General features: G+C 34.7%; 1 protein-coding gene across 1 annotated transcript in view; it reads right to left on the bottom strand.

Moving 5' to 3' along the window:
* The window catches only part of BLTP3B (bridge-like lipid transfer protein family member 3B), a 113766-nt gene that overhangs the window by 40385 nt on the left and 60652 nt on the right, over positions 1 to 12729 (bottom strand). The window contains exons 8-10 of the mRNA XM_025926661.2: positions 11356 to 11536; positions 9298 to 9381; positions 244 to 426 (exon numbers count right to left, since the gene is read on the bottom strand). Of these exons, the coding sequence (XP_025782446.1) occupies positions 244 to 426; positions 9298 to 9381; positions 11356 to 11536 (448 nt within the window). The remainder of the gene's footprint in view (positions 1 to 243; positions 427 to 9297; positions 9382 to 11355; positions 11537 to 12729) is intronic.

The following is a 12729-nucleotide window of genomic DNA, read 5'->3' as shown; positions in this document are numbered from 1 at the left end:
TCTCAAACATTCTAACGGGGTATTACTCTTATTGGTCATGTCAATTTAAAAAGTGCTTTTGGTCCATAAGCTTATGGTCTGAAGAAGGTGCAGAATTTTTAGACATTAATTAAATTTTACAGAAAATTTACAGAAAATATCCTATCATGATCTCACACACACACACACACACACACACACACACACACACACACACACACACACTATCAGGGGAATGCCATAATGTTGTTATAGGTAAAATACCTGTTTGTGTGTGCTGGGGAGAGGCATGTGTTGGGGATTTAGGAGGTGAACCTACATTATGATCCTTTACAGCCTGCTTAAGCATTTCAACGTTGCACTCAAATTCATGTAACAATTCGTTGGCCCATCCATTTTTTGTTTTGGTTGCATCACTAAAATACATCCAATGGTTACAACTATCTCCTGTAAAATGAATGACAGGTATTTAACTGAAAAATGCACAATTTTCATTTATTTTATTGTAGCAATGCTTCTAATGAGATTTATTTATTTCCCAAGGGTTTTTTTCTCAAGGGAGCAGTCTTCACCTACAAGAGATTTTAATCTTCCTAGAAAATTTGAGCAAAACATTTAGAATACATGCAAAGAGTGTCAAAAGGAAGTTATCTAGAGGTTTCTATCAGAAATCAACCATTGGTAGAACATGACTCAAAATTTCAATTACAAACAGTACTGCTGGTCAACCTTCACTGAATGCTCAAGTATCAAACATACCTCCATTAGAAAGAAAATACTACAGAAAATACTACCAGAAAAAAGTCCTTTCATCAAAGATTTGTTGTAAAGTGACAAATAAAACCTATCCTTAAAATGATGAGGATTATTAAAACACTTAAGAAACCAATGAAATTTCTCAAGATGGACATCAAGTCATAAAGATATAGATATATCTATACCTACATAAAAATTTTTGGAAGGAAAATAAAAAATTAGGATTATTAGGTTTCTCTGTAGCAAAAACTGAGAAAAGTAGTATGTACATAAAAGGGTTCAGAAAATATTGTGCCCACCCAGAAACGCTATCTTTGGGTGGCACCTGGGTAGCTCAGTCAATTAAGGGTCTGATTCTTGATTTCGGCTCAGGTCATGATCTGCATCTTGAGATTCTCTCTCTCCACTCATCCCTCTCTCTCTGCCCCTCTCTCTGCTTCTCCCCTGCTCATGTGCACACACACTCTCTCAAAATAAATAAACTTAAAAAAAAAAAAATCTATGACTAAGTTTCACCTTCCAAAATATGAATTATTTCTATAGTTAAAAAAACTTTACATATGTGTAAGTAACTTACAAATCAGGAATATAGAATATACAACAAAGACTTCAAACAAAAATCAAATAGTATAACCTTTAAATTCGTCAAGCACACACACAGAAATAACAAACAGAAGAAGGATAAATTTGTGAACAGAAAAATTTTATCACTTCCTTAAAGTCCTGGAAAATTCCTTAAACTTGTTTTTCTTATTTTTGTTAATTAAAAAAAAAAAAAATCCATACATCACCAAAATGCAGAGATGGGCATAAGGTCAAATTACTTAATTTGGCCATAAGCTTATATATTTTGTTTTTTATTATTTGGGAGGAAAAAACCTATCAATATTTAATTATTAAAAAGTCTATTAATGTATCACTGCTCTGCCTTTTGGCTAAGATCACATGTAAAAAGTCTATTAATGAAATTTAGAAAACACAGAAAAGTTTTTTAAAAAGTTCCTGGAATCCTACAACATGGCTGAAATCATTGTTATCCTTTTACTTTATTTCCTTTCTTGAGTTTTTAATATTAAAATATACTAATAATATACTGATTTTTAAAATTCAAAACATATTACTAACTTTTGTCACAATTAACAAAATAAAATAGCATAAAATATGTCCTCCAAATTCTGATTTTAACATTTAAATCAATAGAGTACTGCCAATTGCTAACAATTGTACTTCCTAATAATCTACATAAAACTCTATATAAAAATGCATAAATATTTTCTATGGCAATTATATCTTCTTGGTGAAATACTACTGGGGAAAAATAACAAATATTTTGGTCTCTTTTTTTCCTTAAAAAGTTAAAGAGAAAAGAAAAATGCCAGTGGAGTATGACTATGCTCACCTCATCCCATGAATATAACTAGATTACCATCAAATCACCCTAAATATCCCAGAAATTGACCTGAAGACTGGCAGAACAAATGCCACAACTAAAGGTAGAGAAAAGGCCACAACAAGGAAGCTACGAAGTGCAGTGACAGGGTTTGGGAGAGAAATGGATTGGATGGTGGCTGCTATGTTGGGGAGGGAGCCACAGTTGCTAAGAAGGGCTAGAGACAAACTCACACACAGAGGAGTGCATGGGGAAAATGAATCCCCACAGTAGTTGACTTGGAAAGCAAAAGGGACCCAATTTCATGGCTTTTGCCAACCAGCAGGGCTTAAAGCCTGGAATTTTAAAGGTCAGCGTGCTTAGCTCTTGGAGAGCTCAGAAGGTACTGGAGCACCTCTTGTGAAGAAGTCAGGCAAACAACCCGCAAACATATAGCATGGAAACAGTAATCTGAAGAGCACCTGGAGCACACGCCGGGGAAGGTATTTGCTCATCTTGTATTGTGTACCAGAGAGATAGCGTTCACAGAGAAACCCCTCTGGGAAGAAAGGAATAAGCCAGCACCATTTCCCTTCCCCATCCCTCAGAATAAGCACGGGGTAACTGGTGGGAATTAGTTTAGTGCAGACATTCGCTACCTAACTCACTTACACCAAGCCACACTCCATGCACTCCAGTGGAATTTGCCTCAGCCCCAGCAGAGCAGACCCTCTCCCCCAAAAGACCAACCCAAACCCCTGCTCACACTGTGTCTCCCTATGTGGGAGTTTTGCAGAGCCTCGGTGCCAGCTGCAATGGCGACAGGCTTCATTTCACAAGCAGACCAGAACACACTTAGTTAAAATGTGCCATATTCAGGCCAGGGACCAAACACCGCCAGTGAGAGGCAAACAGAGCCCCTGCATACGACTGGCCTGATGGATAAAGTGGCTAGGAAACAACAGCAAAGCACATGCAGCACATATTGGAGACACTCCCAGAAGCACCAGAACCTGGGGAACAGGGGACACGACAAAACAGGGCACTCCATGACCTCTGCTTCATAAGGCCATTACCCTCAATAACAGGAGATGTAGCTGACTTTCCTAACACAGAGAAACAGGCACAGAGACTTAGACAAAATGAGAGAACAGGACAGGACACGACCAGAGATCTAAGAGAAACAGATACAAGTAACAAGCCAGATTGAGAATTTAAAGTAATGATTACAAGGATATTCACTGGACTTGAGAAAAAAGGAGGACATTCGTGAGACCCTTAACAAAGAGATATGGAATGACATAGCAGAGATAAAGGGCTCAATAAACAAAATGAGAAATACACTTGATGGAATAAGCAGCAGGATGGAAGAAGCAGGGGAAAAAAATTAGTGACCTAGAAGACAGATTAATGGAAAGTAATCAAGCATAACAAAAGAGAGAAAAAAGAATTATGCAAAATGAGAACAGACTTAGGAAACTCAGTGACTCAATTAAACATAATATTATAGAAGAGAGAGAGAATGGGGCAGAAAATTTATTTGAAGAAATAAAAGCTAAAAATTTCTCTAATCTAGGAAAGGAAACAGATATCCAGATCCAGCAGGCAAAGAGAACTCTCAAAATCAACAAAAGAGATCCACATCAAGACATATTTTTTTTTTAATTTTTTTTTTCAATGTTTATTTATTTTTGGGACAGAGAGAGACAGAGCATGAACGGGGGAGGGTCAGAGAGAGAGGGACACACAGAATCGGAAACAGGCTCCAGGCTCTGAGCCATCAGCCCAGAGCCTGACGCGAGGCTTGAACTCATGGACTGCGAGATCGTGACCTGGCTGAAGTCGGACGCTTAACCAACTGCGCCACCCAGGCGCCCCTAGACATATTTTAATTAAACTGACAAAATATAGTGATAAAGAAAAAATTTTTAAAGCAGCAAGACACAAGGAAACAGTAACTTACAAGGGAACACCTATAAGGCTACCAGGAGATTTTTCAGCAGAGGCTTTCCAAGCAAGATGTCAGTGGTATGATACATTCAAAGTGCCGAATTGGAAAAAATCTGCTGAGAATACTCTTAACTAAAGGAGCTCATGACCACTAAACCAGCCCGGCCAGAAATATTATAGGAAACACACTGAATGGAGAGGAAAAACCAAAAGTGACAGTCTGAAGGTAGAAAACACAAAAAAAGCAAAAATGAATGTTTTTGTAAAAAATTAGTCAAGGAACTCACAAAATAAAAGACTGTAAAATATAAAAACATATATGTAAAGCATGGGGAGGAGAGGAGTAAGAATGGGATCAAATCTAAATGACCAAATTAATATAGATTGCTATCTGCAAAAGAGGTTATATACAAAGCTAATGGTAACCATATCATAAACCAATAATAAATATGCAAAGAAAAAATAAAGAAATGCAAACATATCACTGAAGAAAATCAGGAAACCATGAAAGAGAAACAAAAAAAGATAGGAGAAAATCATCACAAATGACCACAAAAAAATAAAATGACAATGAATACACATCTGTAAATAATTACGTTGAAAGTAAATGCACTAAACACTTCCATCAAAAGCCACAGGGTGACAGAATGCACAAAAAGAACAAGATACATCTATATGCTGCCATCAAGACACTCATCTTACACCTAAGGACACCAGCAGATTCAAAGTGAAGAGATGGAAAAACACCTATCATGCAAATGGATGTCAAAAAAAGCCATAGGAGCAATACTTATATGACACAAATCAGAGTTTAACAAGAGACAAAGAAGGACACTATACAATCAAAAAGGGGACAATCTAACAAGAAGATATAACAATTATAAATATTTAGGCTGCCAACACAGTAGCACCCAAATACATAAAACAGTTAATTACAAAAATAAAGGAACTAATTGATAGTAATACAATAATACTAGGGGACTTTAACACCCCACTTACACATCAATGGACAGATCAAGTAAACAGAAAATCAATGAGAAATAATGGCTTTGAATGACAAACTGGAACAGATGGATTTAATAGATATATTCAGAAAATTCCATCCTAAAACAGCAGAATACACATTCTTTTCAAGTACACATGAAATACTGTCCAAAACAGATCTCAATGAATTCAAGAAGACTGAAGTCATACCATGAATCTTTTCTGACCACAAGGTTATGAAACTAGACGTCAACCACAAGAAAAAATCTGGAAAGAGCATAAAAATATGGAGGTTAAATAACATGCTACTGAACAATGAATGGGTCAACCAGAAAATAAAAGAAGAAATTAAAAAGTACATGGAAGCAAATGAAAATGAAAATACAACAGCCCAAAACCTTTGGGATGCAGCAAAAGCAGTTCTAAAAAGGGAAGTTTATTGACAAATAGATCATTCTCAAGAAGCAACAAAAATCTCAAATAGGCAACCTAACCTTACACCTAAAGGAGCTAGGAAAAAGAAGAAAAAACAAAACCCCAACCAGTAGAAGGAAGGACATAATAAAGATTAGAGCAGAAATAAGTGATACAGAAAAACAAAGGAAAGAACAAACAACAAAACCACAAAAGAACAGATCAATAAAACCAGGAGTTACTTCTTTAGAAAAAAAATCAATAGAATTGACAAATTTCTAGCCAGACTTATCAAGAAAAAAACAAACAAGACTCAAATAAATAAAATCACAAGTGAGAGAGTAGAAATAACCAAGACCACAGAACAACAAATATAAGAGATTATGAAACACTACATGCCAACAAATTGTGGACAACCTAAAAGAAATGGATAAATTCCTAGAAACATATAAACTAATAAAACTCAAGCAGGAAGAAATAGAAAATTTGGAAGCAGCAAAGAAATTGAATCAGTAATCAAAAAACTCCCAACAAACAAAAGTCCATGACAAGATGGCTTCACAGGTGAATTCTAACCAACATTAAAGAAGAGTTAATACCTATTCTTCCCAAACTATTCCCAAAAATAGAAAAGGAAGGAAAGTTCCAAATTCATTCTACAAGGCCAGCATTATCTTGATAACAAAACCAGATAAAGATACCAGTGAAAAAGAGAACTACAAACCAATATCCCTGATGAACACAGAGGTAAAAATCCTCAACCATATACTAGCAAACTGAATTCAACAATACATTAGAAAAACCATTCAGCACAATAAAGTAGGGACTTATTCCTGGGTTGCAAGGGTGGTTCAATATTTGCAAATCAATCAATGTGAAATATCACATTAATAAGAAAAAGGATAAAAACTATATGATCATTTCAATAGATGCAGAAAAAGCATTAGACACAGTACAACATCCATTCATTATAAAAAAGCCCTCATCAAAGTAGGTTTGGAGGGAACATACCTCAACATAATGAACATATATGAAACACCCACAGCAAACATTTTTAATGGGGAAAGGTCAGGAACAAAACAAGGATGTCAACTCTCACCATGTTTATTCAATATAGTACTGGAAGTATTAGCCATGCATCAGACAACAAAAAGAAATAAAGAGCATCCAAATATGTAAGGAAGATGTAAAACTTCCATTATTTGCAGAGGACATGATAATATATACAGAAAACCCAAAAGACTCCAGCAAAATCTGCTGTAACTGATAAACGAATCCAATAAAGTTTCAGGATAAAAAAATCAATGTACAGAAATCTCTTGTATTTCTATACACCAATAATGAATAGCAGGAAAAAAAGTCAAAGAATCAATCCCATTTACAACTGCACTAAAAACCGTAAGATCCCTAGGAATAAACTTAACCAAAGAGGTGAAGAACCTATACTCTGAAAACTATAAAACAATGATGAAAGAAATAGAAGATGACACAAAGAAATGGAAATACATTTCATGTTCATGGATTAGAAGAACAAATACTGTTAAAATGTCTATACTACCCAAAGCAATCTACACATTTAATACAATCCCTATCAAAAATACCAACAGTATTTTTCCCAGAACTAGAACAATCTTAAAATTTGTAGGGGACTACAGGAGACCTTGAATAGTCAAAGCAATCTTGAAAAAGCAAAGCAAAGCTAGAGAGATCACAACTCTGGACTTCCAAGTTATATTACAAAGCTGTGGTAATCAAAACAGTATGATACCAGCACAAAAATGGATGCACAGATATATGCAACAGAATAGAAAACCGTCAGTTTTGAATCCCAGCTGCACGCCAAAGGAAAAACACAAGAGAGTTTTGACACAGGGCTAACTGACTTCCCTCTCTACTTTGTGAGGGCTGCCTAAATAGCAGGGGTTGAGATCCCTAGTCCGGGAATGAGAGATTGGGTGGCTTCATTTTCCCCCCAAACACCAACACGGTGGGAATTCAGAGAGCAACACAGGAGTCCCCGGGGGAGGCAGGGACCAACCTACACGAACACCCTCCCACCCTATGCCTGGCAACTGCTTATCTTCTGGGGCAGGACTGACTCTGAGCCAAGGCAGCCACAGCTGGCCTCTCCTCCAGACCATCACAGCCACCATCTCCCAGGCACCAACAGACAACTCTTTTTTTTCTTTTGGAATCAGGATCATAGTTTCTGATTTCTTTTTTTTTTTTTTGGTCATTTCCTTTTATCTTTTTTTTTTTTTTAATTAGGCTTTTTTATTCTTTTCTTTCTTTTCTCTTCTTTCTTTTCTTCTTTCTTTCTTTTCTGTTGGAATCAGCTTTATAGTTTTTTGATTGTTTGTGGGGTTTGTTACCTTTCCTTTTCTCTTTTTATGGAATCAGGCTTCACCCAACCTCTTTTTTCCCAGGTTACTTCAACAAACAAATCAAAGCACACCTAGTTAAAGGTCTAAACGCTCCAACACTGCAAGCAAAGAGCTCTGCAAAGAAATGACCAGTGGGAAAGAGCTGCCAAAACACAACAGCAAAGTACACACAGCATATACCTGAAACACAATCTGGAGTACCAGGCCCTGGACAGTGTATGACCCCTTTTTAATATAGTAGTGCTCAGCTGCAGGAATCATAACAAGCTTTTACAACACGCAAAGATAGAAACTTAGCCCAAATGACACAATGGAGGAATTCTCCCCAAAAGAAAGGTCAAGAAGAAATCACAGCCCGGGGATTTGCTTAAAACAGATATAAACAAGGTACCTGAACAAGAATTTAGAACAAGTCATAAGACAACTAGCTGGGCTTTAAAAAAGCATAGAAGACACCAGAGAAACCCCTGCTGCAGAGATCAAAGACCTAACAACTAGTCATGATGAATTAAGAAATACTGTAACTGAGATGCAAAATAAACTAGACAGTGACAGCAAGGACTGAAGAAGCAGAGAACAGGCAAAGTAGAAGATAAAATTAGGAAAACAATGAAGCTGAAAAAAAGAGGGAAATTACTAGACACAAGGGGAGACTTAGAAAACCAAGTGTTTCCACGAAGCAAAACAAAATCTATACCATATGAGTGTCAGAAGAAGAGTGAGAGAAAGGGACAGAAGCTTTATATGAACAAATTATAGCTGAGAACTTCCCTAATCTGGGGAAAGAAAGGTATCCAAGTCCAAGAGGCATACAGAACTCCCTTCAAAATCAACAAAAACAGGTCAACACCATGACATACCATAGTGAAATTTGCAAAATACAAGGATAAAGCCAAGATACGGTAGCAGCCCAAGTATCCATCGATTGATGAATAAATAAAGGAACATGTAGTATCAATCCATAATGGAATATTATCAGCCATAAAAGAGAAAGAAATATTGTCATTTGCAAGGATATGGATGGAGCTAGAAAGTATAATGCTAAGCAAAGTAAGTCAGTCAGAGAAAGACAAATACCATATGGTTTCACTCATGTGAAATTTAAGAAAGAAAACATAGGAGCAAAGGGGGGAAAACAGAGCTAAATTAAGAAACAGACTCTTAATTATAGAGATGAGAGAGGGGGTGGATGGTGGTTGCATGAAATAAGTGATGGGGATTAAGGAGTGTACTTGTCCTAAGTACCAAGTAATATATGCAGCTGTTAAATCACTATATTGCACACCTGAAACTAATATGACACTGTATGTTACCTATTAAAATAATAAAAAATAAACATAAATTAAAATAAATACAAAATAAAATGAATTAAAAAATAATAAATACAAAAAGAAATGAGATAAATTGACTATATAACTTTAAGGCAAGATTTATGTCTGTTAAAGAAATTGTTATACATACCTGCTTTGTGATAAGGGTAATAATCTATAGTTAGCTGTGTAAAAGACAGTTGCATAGCCCCTCCAGTAATACGTCTGTTTGACTCTGGGAAAATTAAAAATTTGGCATTGAGAGAAAGAGAAAGAAACATTAGCAAATATCAGAAACACTTCATGTATTGTACTTGCAGTCTAAGCCATGATTGTCTCTCTATTGTCATGAACAATATACATTAAGGAATTCAGGAAATGCAATGCAATCTAATTAGTATTACTGAGCCCCTATCATTTGCATTGTACAAAGCTAGAAGATGAGGGTACAAAAAGAGTAGAACTTTTATATTTATAGCTCTAACCATATGCCAAATATTGTTTTGTTTTAAATACTTTAGTTATACTTATTGATTTGCTCTTCCTCACAACCCTGAGATAAATACTATTACTATTATTATTATTTTCTAGACAAGTAAATTGAGACACAAACAGGTTAATTAAACAGACCAAGGTCTTACCAGGCAATAAACACAGAGCTTATTTTGAACCCAAGAAATGTTAACCACTATACTATATCATCTTGTCTTTTATTGAAGAAGAACTTGAGTCTACTAGATTAGGTAGTTGTTCAAAGTCACATAGCTATATTAAGATTAGAAGCAGATCACAACTCAGTGTAACTCCAACATAAAAATCAAATTTTAACACAGCATGGATAAATCAACTGCAAGTACAGAAAATACAAATTAAGATACAACCAGGTATGAATGAATATGATTCATTTCAGACCTTTCTGGATTTTAGAACAAATCTGTACCATGAAGGAAATACTTTGGTGGAGTAGTTTTCCCCTTAAAAAACATAATTCAGCTTATTCTATGAGGGAGTATAAAGAGTGAGAAATGTAAAAAACAAAACAAAACAAAACAAAAACTTGGAAGACACTTGTCTCTATTCTTTTGCTGATTACTTAACCTTGACCCCCCTCATTTTGTTATGTTGGTTTATTTTAACTTTTTCATTTTCCTGTCAAATCAGTAAAGAAGATACCAACTTTAAGACAAATGACACAAAGGTAGACAAAAGAAAAGACAACAAATCCCTCTCTAAACTCCAAATCTTCCTCATCTTTTCCATTCCACCCTTTTATCTGGTCACTGGTACTTGGCTGCCTTATCTGATGAAGGCAGAGTAACTTCTGCTAAATATCCAAGGTCAGTCTCAGCTTTAAAAATACAGAGTAACAATTTTCACAGATGCAGACTGTGATTCAGATCTGAGGTAGAGAGGTCAGATACAGATATCTCTGTTTTAAAGAGATCCTCAAGCTCACCAAAGTTTGAGAACCACTGTCCTAGAAGTAGGACCAATCGCTAAACCCTTCCAACACTTATGGGCCGGGGACACTCTCCAACAGAGAAAGAAATGCAAGTACCTAGATTACAGAACCACAGATTTTCAAAGTGACCAAGAAGAGCTTCCTATTTCTCCATTACCTGTGTCTATTAAATTAAGAAAAGTAAGAGAAACAAAAGCGAAAAGTAAAGAAAACAAACTTAACTAACTGGAATTTGGCTTCCTAACCAAATTTTGGGAGCATTACTGGAGAAGAGACACAAGAAATGTTAAACAGCCACATAGTTGTGTTTACATGCAAATGGGGTCAGAAAAATGCAGATAGACCACCATGTGGAAACATATGTGCAAATAATTATGAATTGAGTATGGACTAAAATTTAATGTATACATAATTTCAAAATTATTAAAAAGTTAATTCAAAGGCAAGTCTAAGATTTCATCATCCTCTAAGGATGTCATCTATTCAGTCCTTGATTTTTTAAACTTAATTTTACTGTTAGCATCTGTAGCTAATAATTAATTGTGCTGAAATACTAACTACTAAAGCCAAAAAATTTCATACCAATATATATTGCTTAAAAGTACAACTTTCATCTATGCATCTCATATGAATGATAAAATTATGACCAGTCATTGTACAAGATATATTACAAATGATAAACAATCCAGTTTCGTAGGCAATCCTAAAAATAAATCAAAGTAGTTTGAAATAAGCAGCTTTTATTACCTTTTTCTTTAGCATGAATGTCATCACATATGTGTAGATCTAGATGAGAAATCACTAAATGATGAGACGTTTCTTTAACATCAAAGTCACTGAATAGTTTCACAATTGCATCATTTAGATCAGGAGCATTTGAAGTCTGTGGTGTCTTCACTTGTTGGGTAGATGGGGCTACTGCCGAGCTCTAAAAGATTCAAAACTGCCTTATCACTACAAGTTAAATATTTGAATTTCCACAAACAAGAAAACTTAAATAAATATCTTTAGTAGTAAAGTCATGAAAAATAAGCTAATATATCTCTATTCTATCAATGACTCAATTCCACCCCAAATATTTTCTGAATTATATGGGAATAAAATTAAATCTAAAAATTGGAAAACTATACACATTTGAATATGAAACCAATGTTTAAAATACTTGAATAATTATATCTATATATTTATAGCCCTTATTTTAGAAAATATATTTATTAACTATTAAAGCCAGCTTATTCAAATAGTATTAGCTCCACATATTAAAAAAGAAACAAACGTGAGCATTGTATATATCAGTTATATACACTATTATATATCCTGTAGAAATAAATCACTTCTTTGCAAAAGTGCTTGTGATATCGTGTAGTACTGTAAGTGCCCTGATACCTCTCCAAAGTGATGTGGCATGTCCTTTGAACTTGGAAGAAGCCAGAAAGTGGAAGAGATTTATAAGAGACTGTGAGTCAAGTTCTTTTCTCCCCAAAGTGAAAAAGTATAGAATAATGCTGAAGTGTAAAGACTTATGTGAACATAATAGCCTAAAATGATTCTATATAAGTATACGGTAAGATCATCTTATCTATAAGATACAAAACTGTACATGAAAATTTGGTAATAACAGAATGAAGACCAAATTTTTCATCAAGAAGTATTAAAAAGTTTCTAATTAAGAACAATTCACTAATAAAAGTGTAGTTAGTTATGTATGAAAAATTAAAGTACATTTTGTATGTATACATATTTATACATTATCTATTAAGAACTACCTGTAAATGAATTTCAAAGTATACTCAGTTAAATGAGAATCTCTCAAAGAAAATGATTAGGACCCACAGTAATTAAAGAAAAGGAAAGATGAAATATAATTGTGAAGCCTTAAATTCTAGGGGGCTCAAGAAAAATTCTTTCACTAATTAACTGTCAAACTAATTTCCATAAGAAAAATCACTTATGTTCTTCTACTTTCACAGCCTTAACAGACTACTATTTATGTATACAATTGTACTATTTTTGAAGGAAAACATTACCCTGTATTTAACCATGTTTTTTTATGTTCTTCATCAACATAAATACTGATATACACAAAACATAAACCTTAATCTCCATAGAAACCTTTCTCTT

This window comes from Puma concolor, chromosome B4 (assembly GCF_028749965.1).
Source record: "Puma concolor isolate L17-30 chromosome B4, mPumCon1.1.hap2, whole genome shotgun sequence".
NCBI lineage: Eukaryota > Metazoa > Chordata > Mammalia > Carnivora > Felidae > Puma > Puma concolor.
Note: the sequence above shows the minus strand (reverse complement) of the source record. Positions and strands in the feature narration are given on the sequence as shown.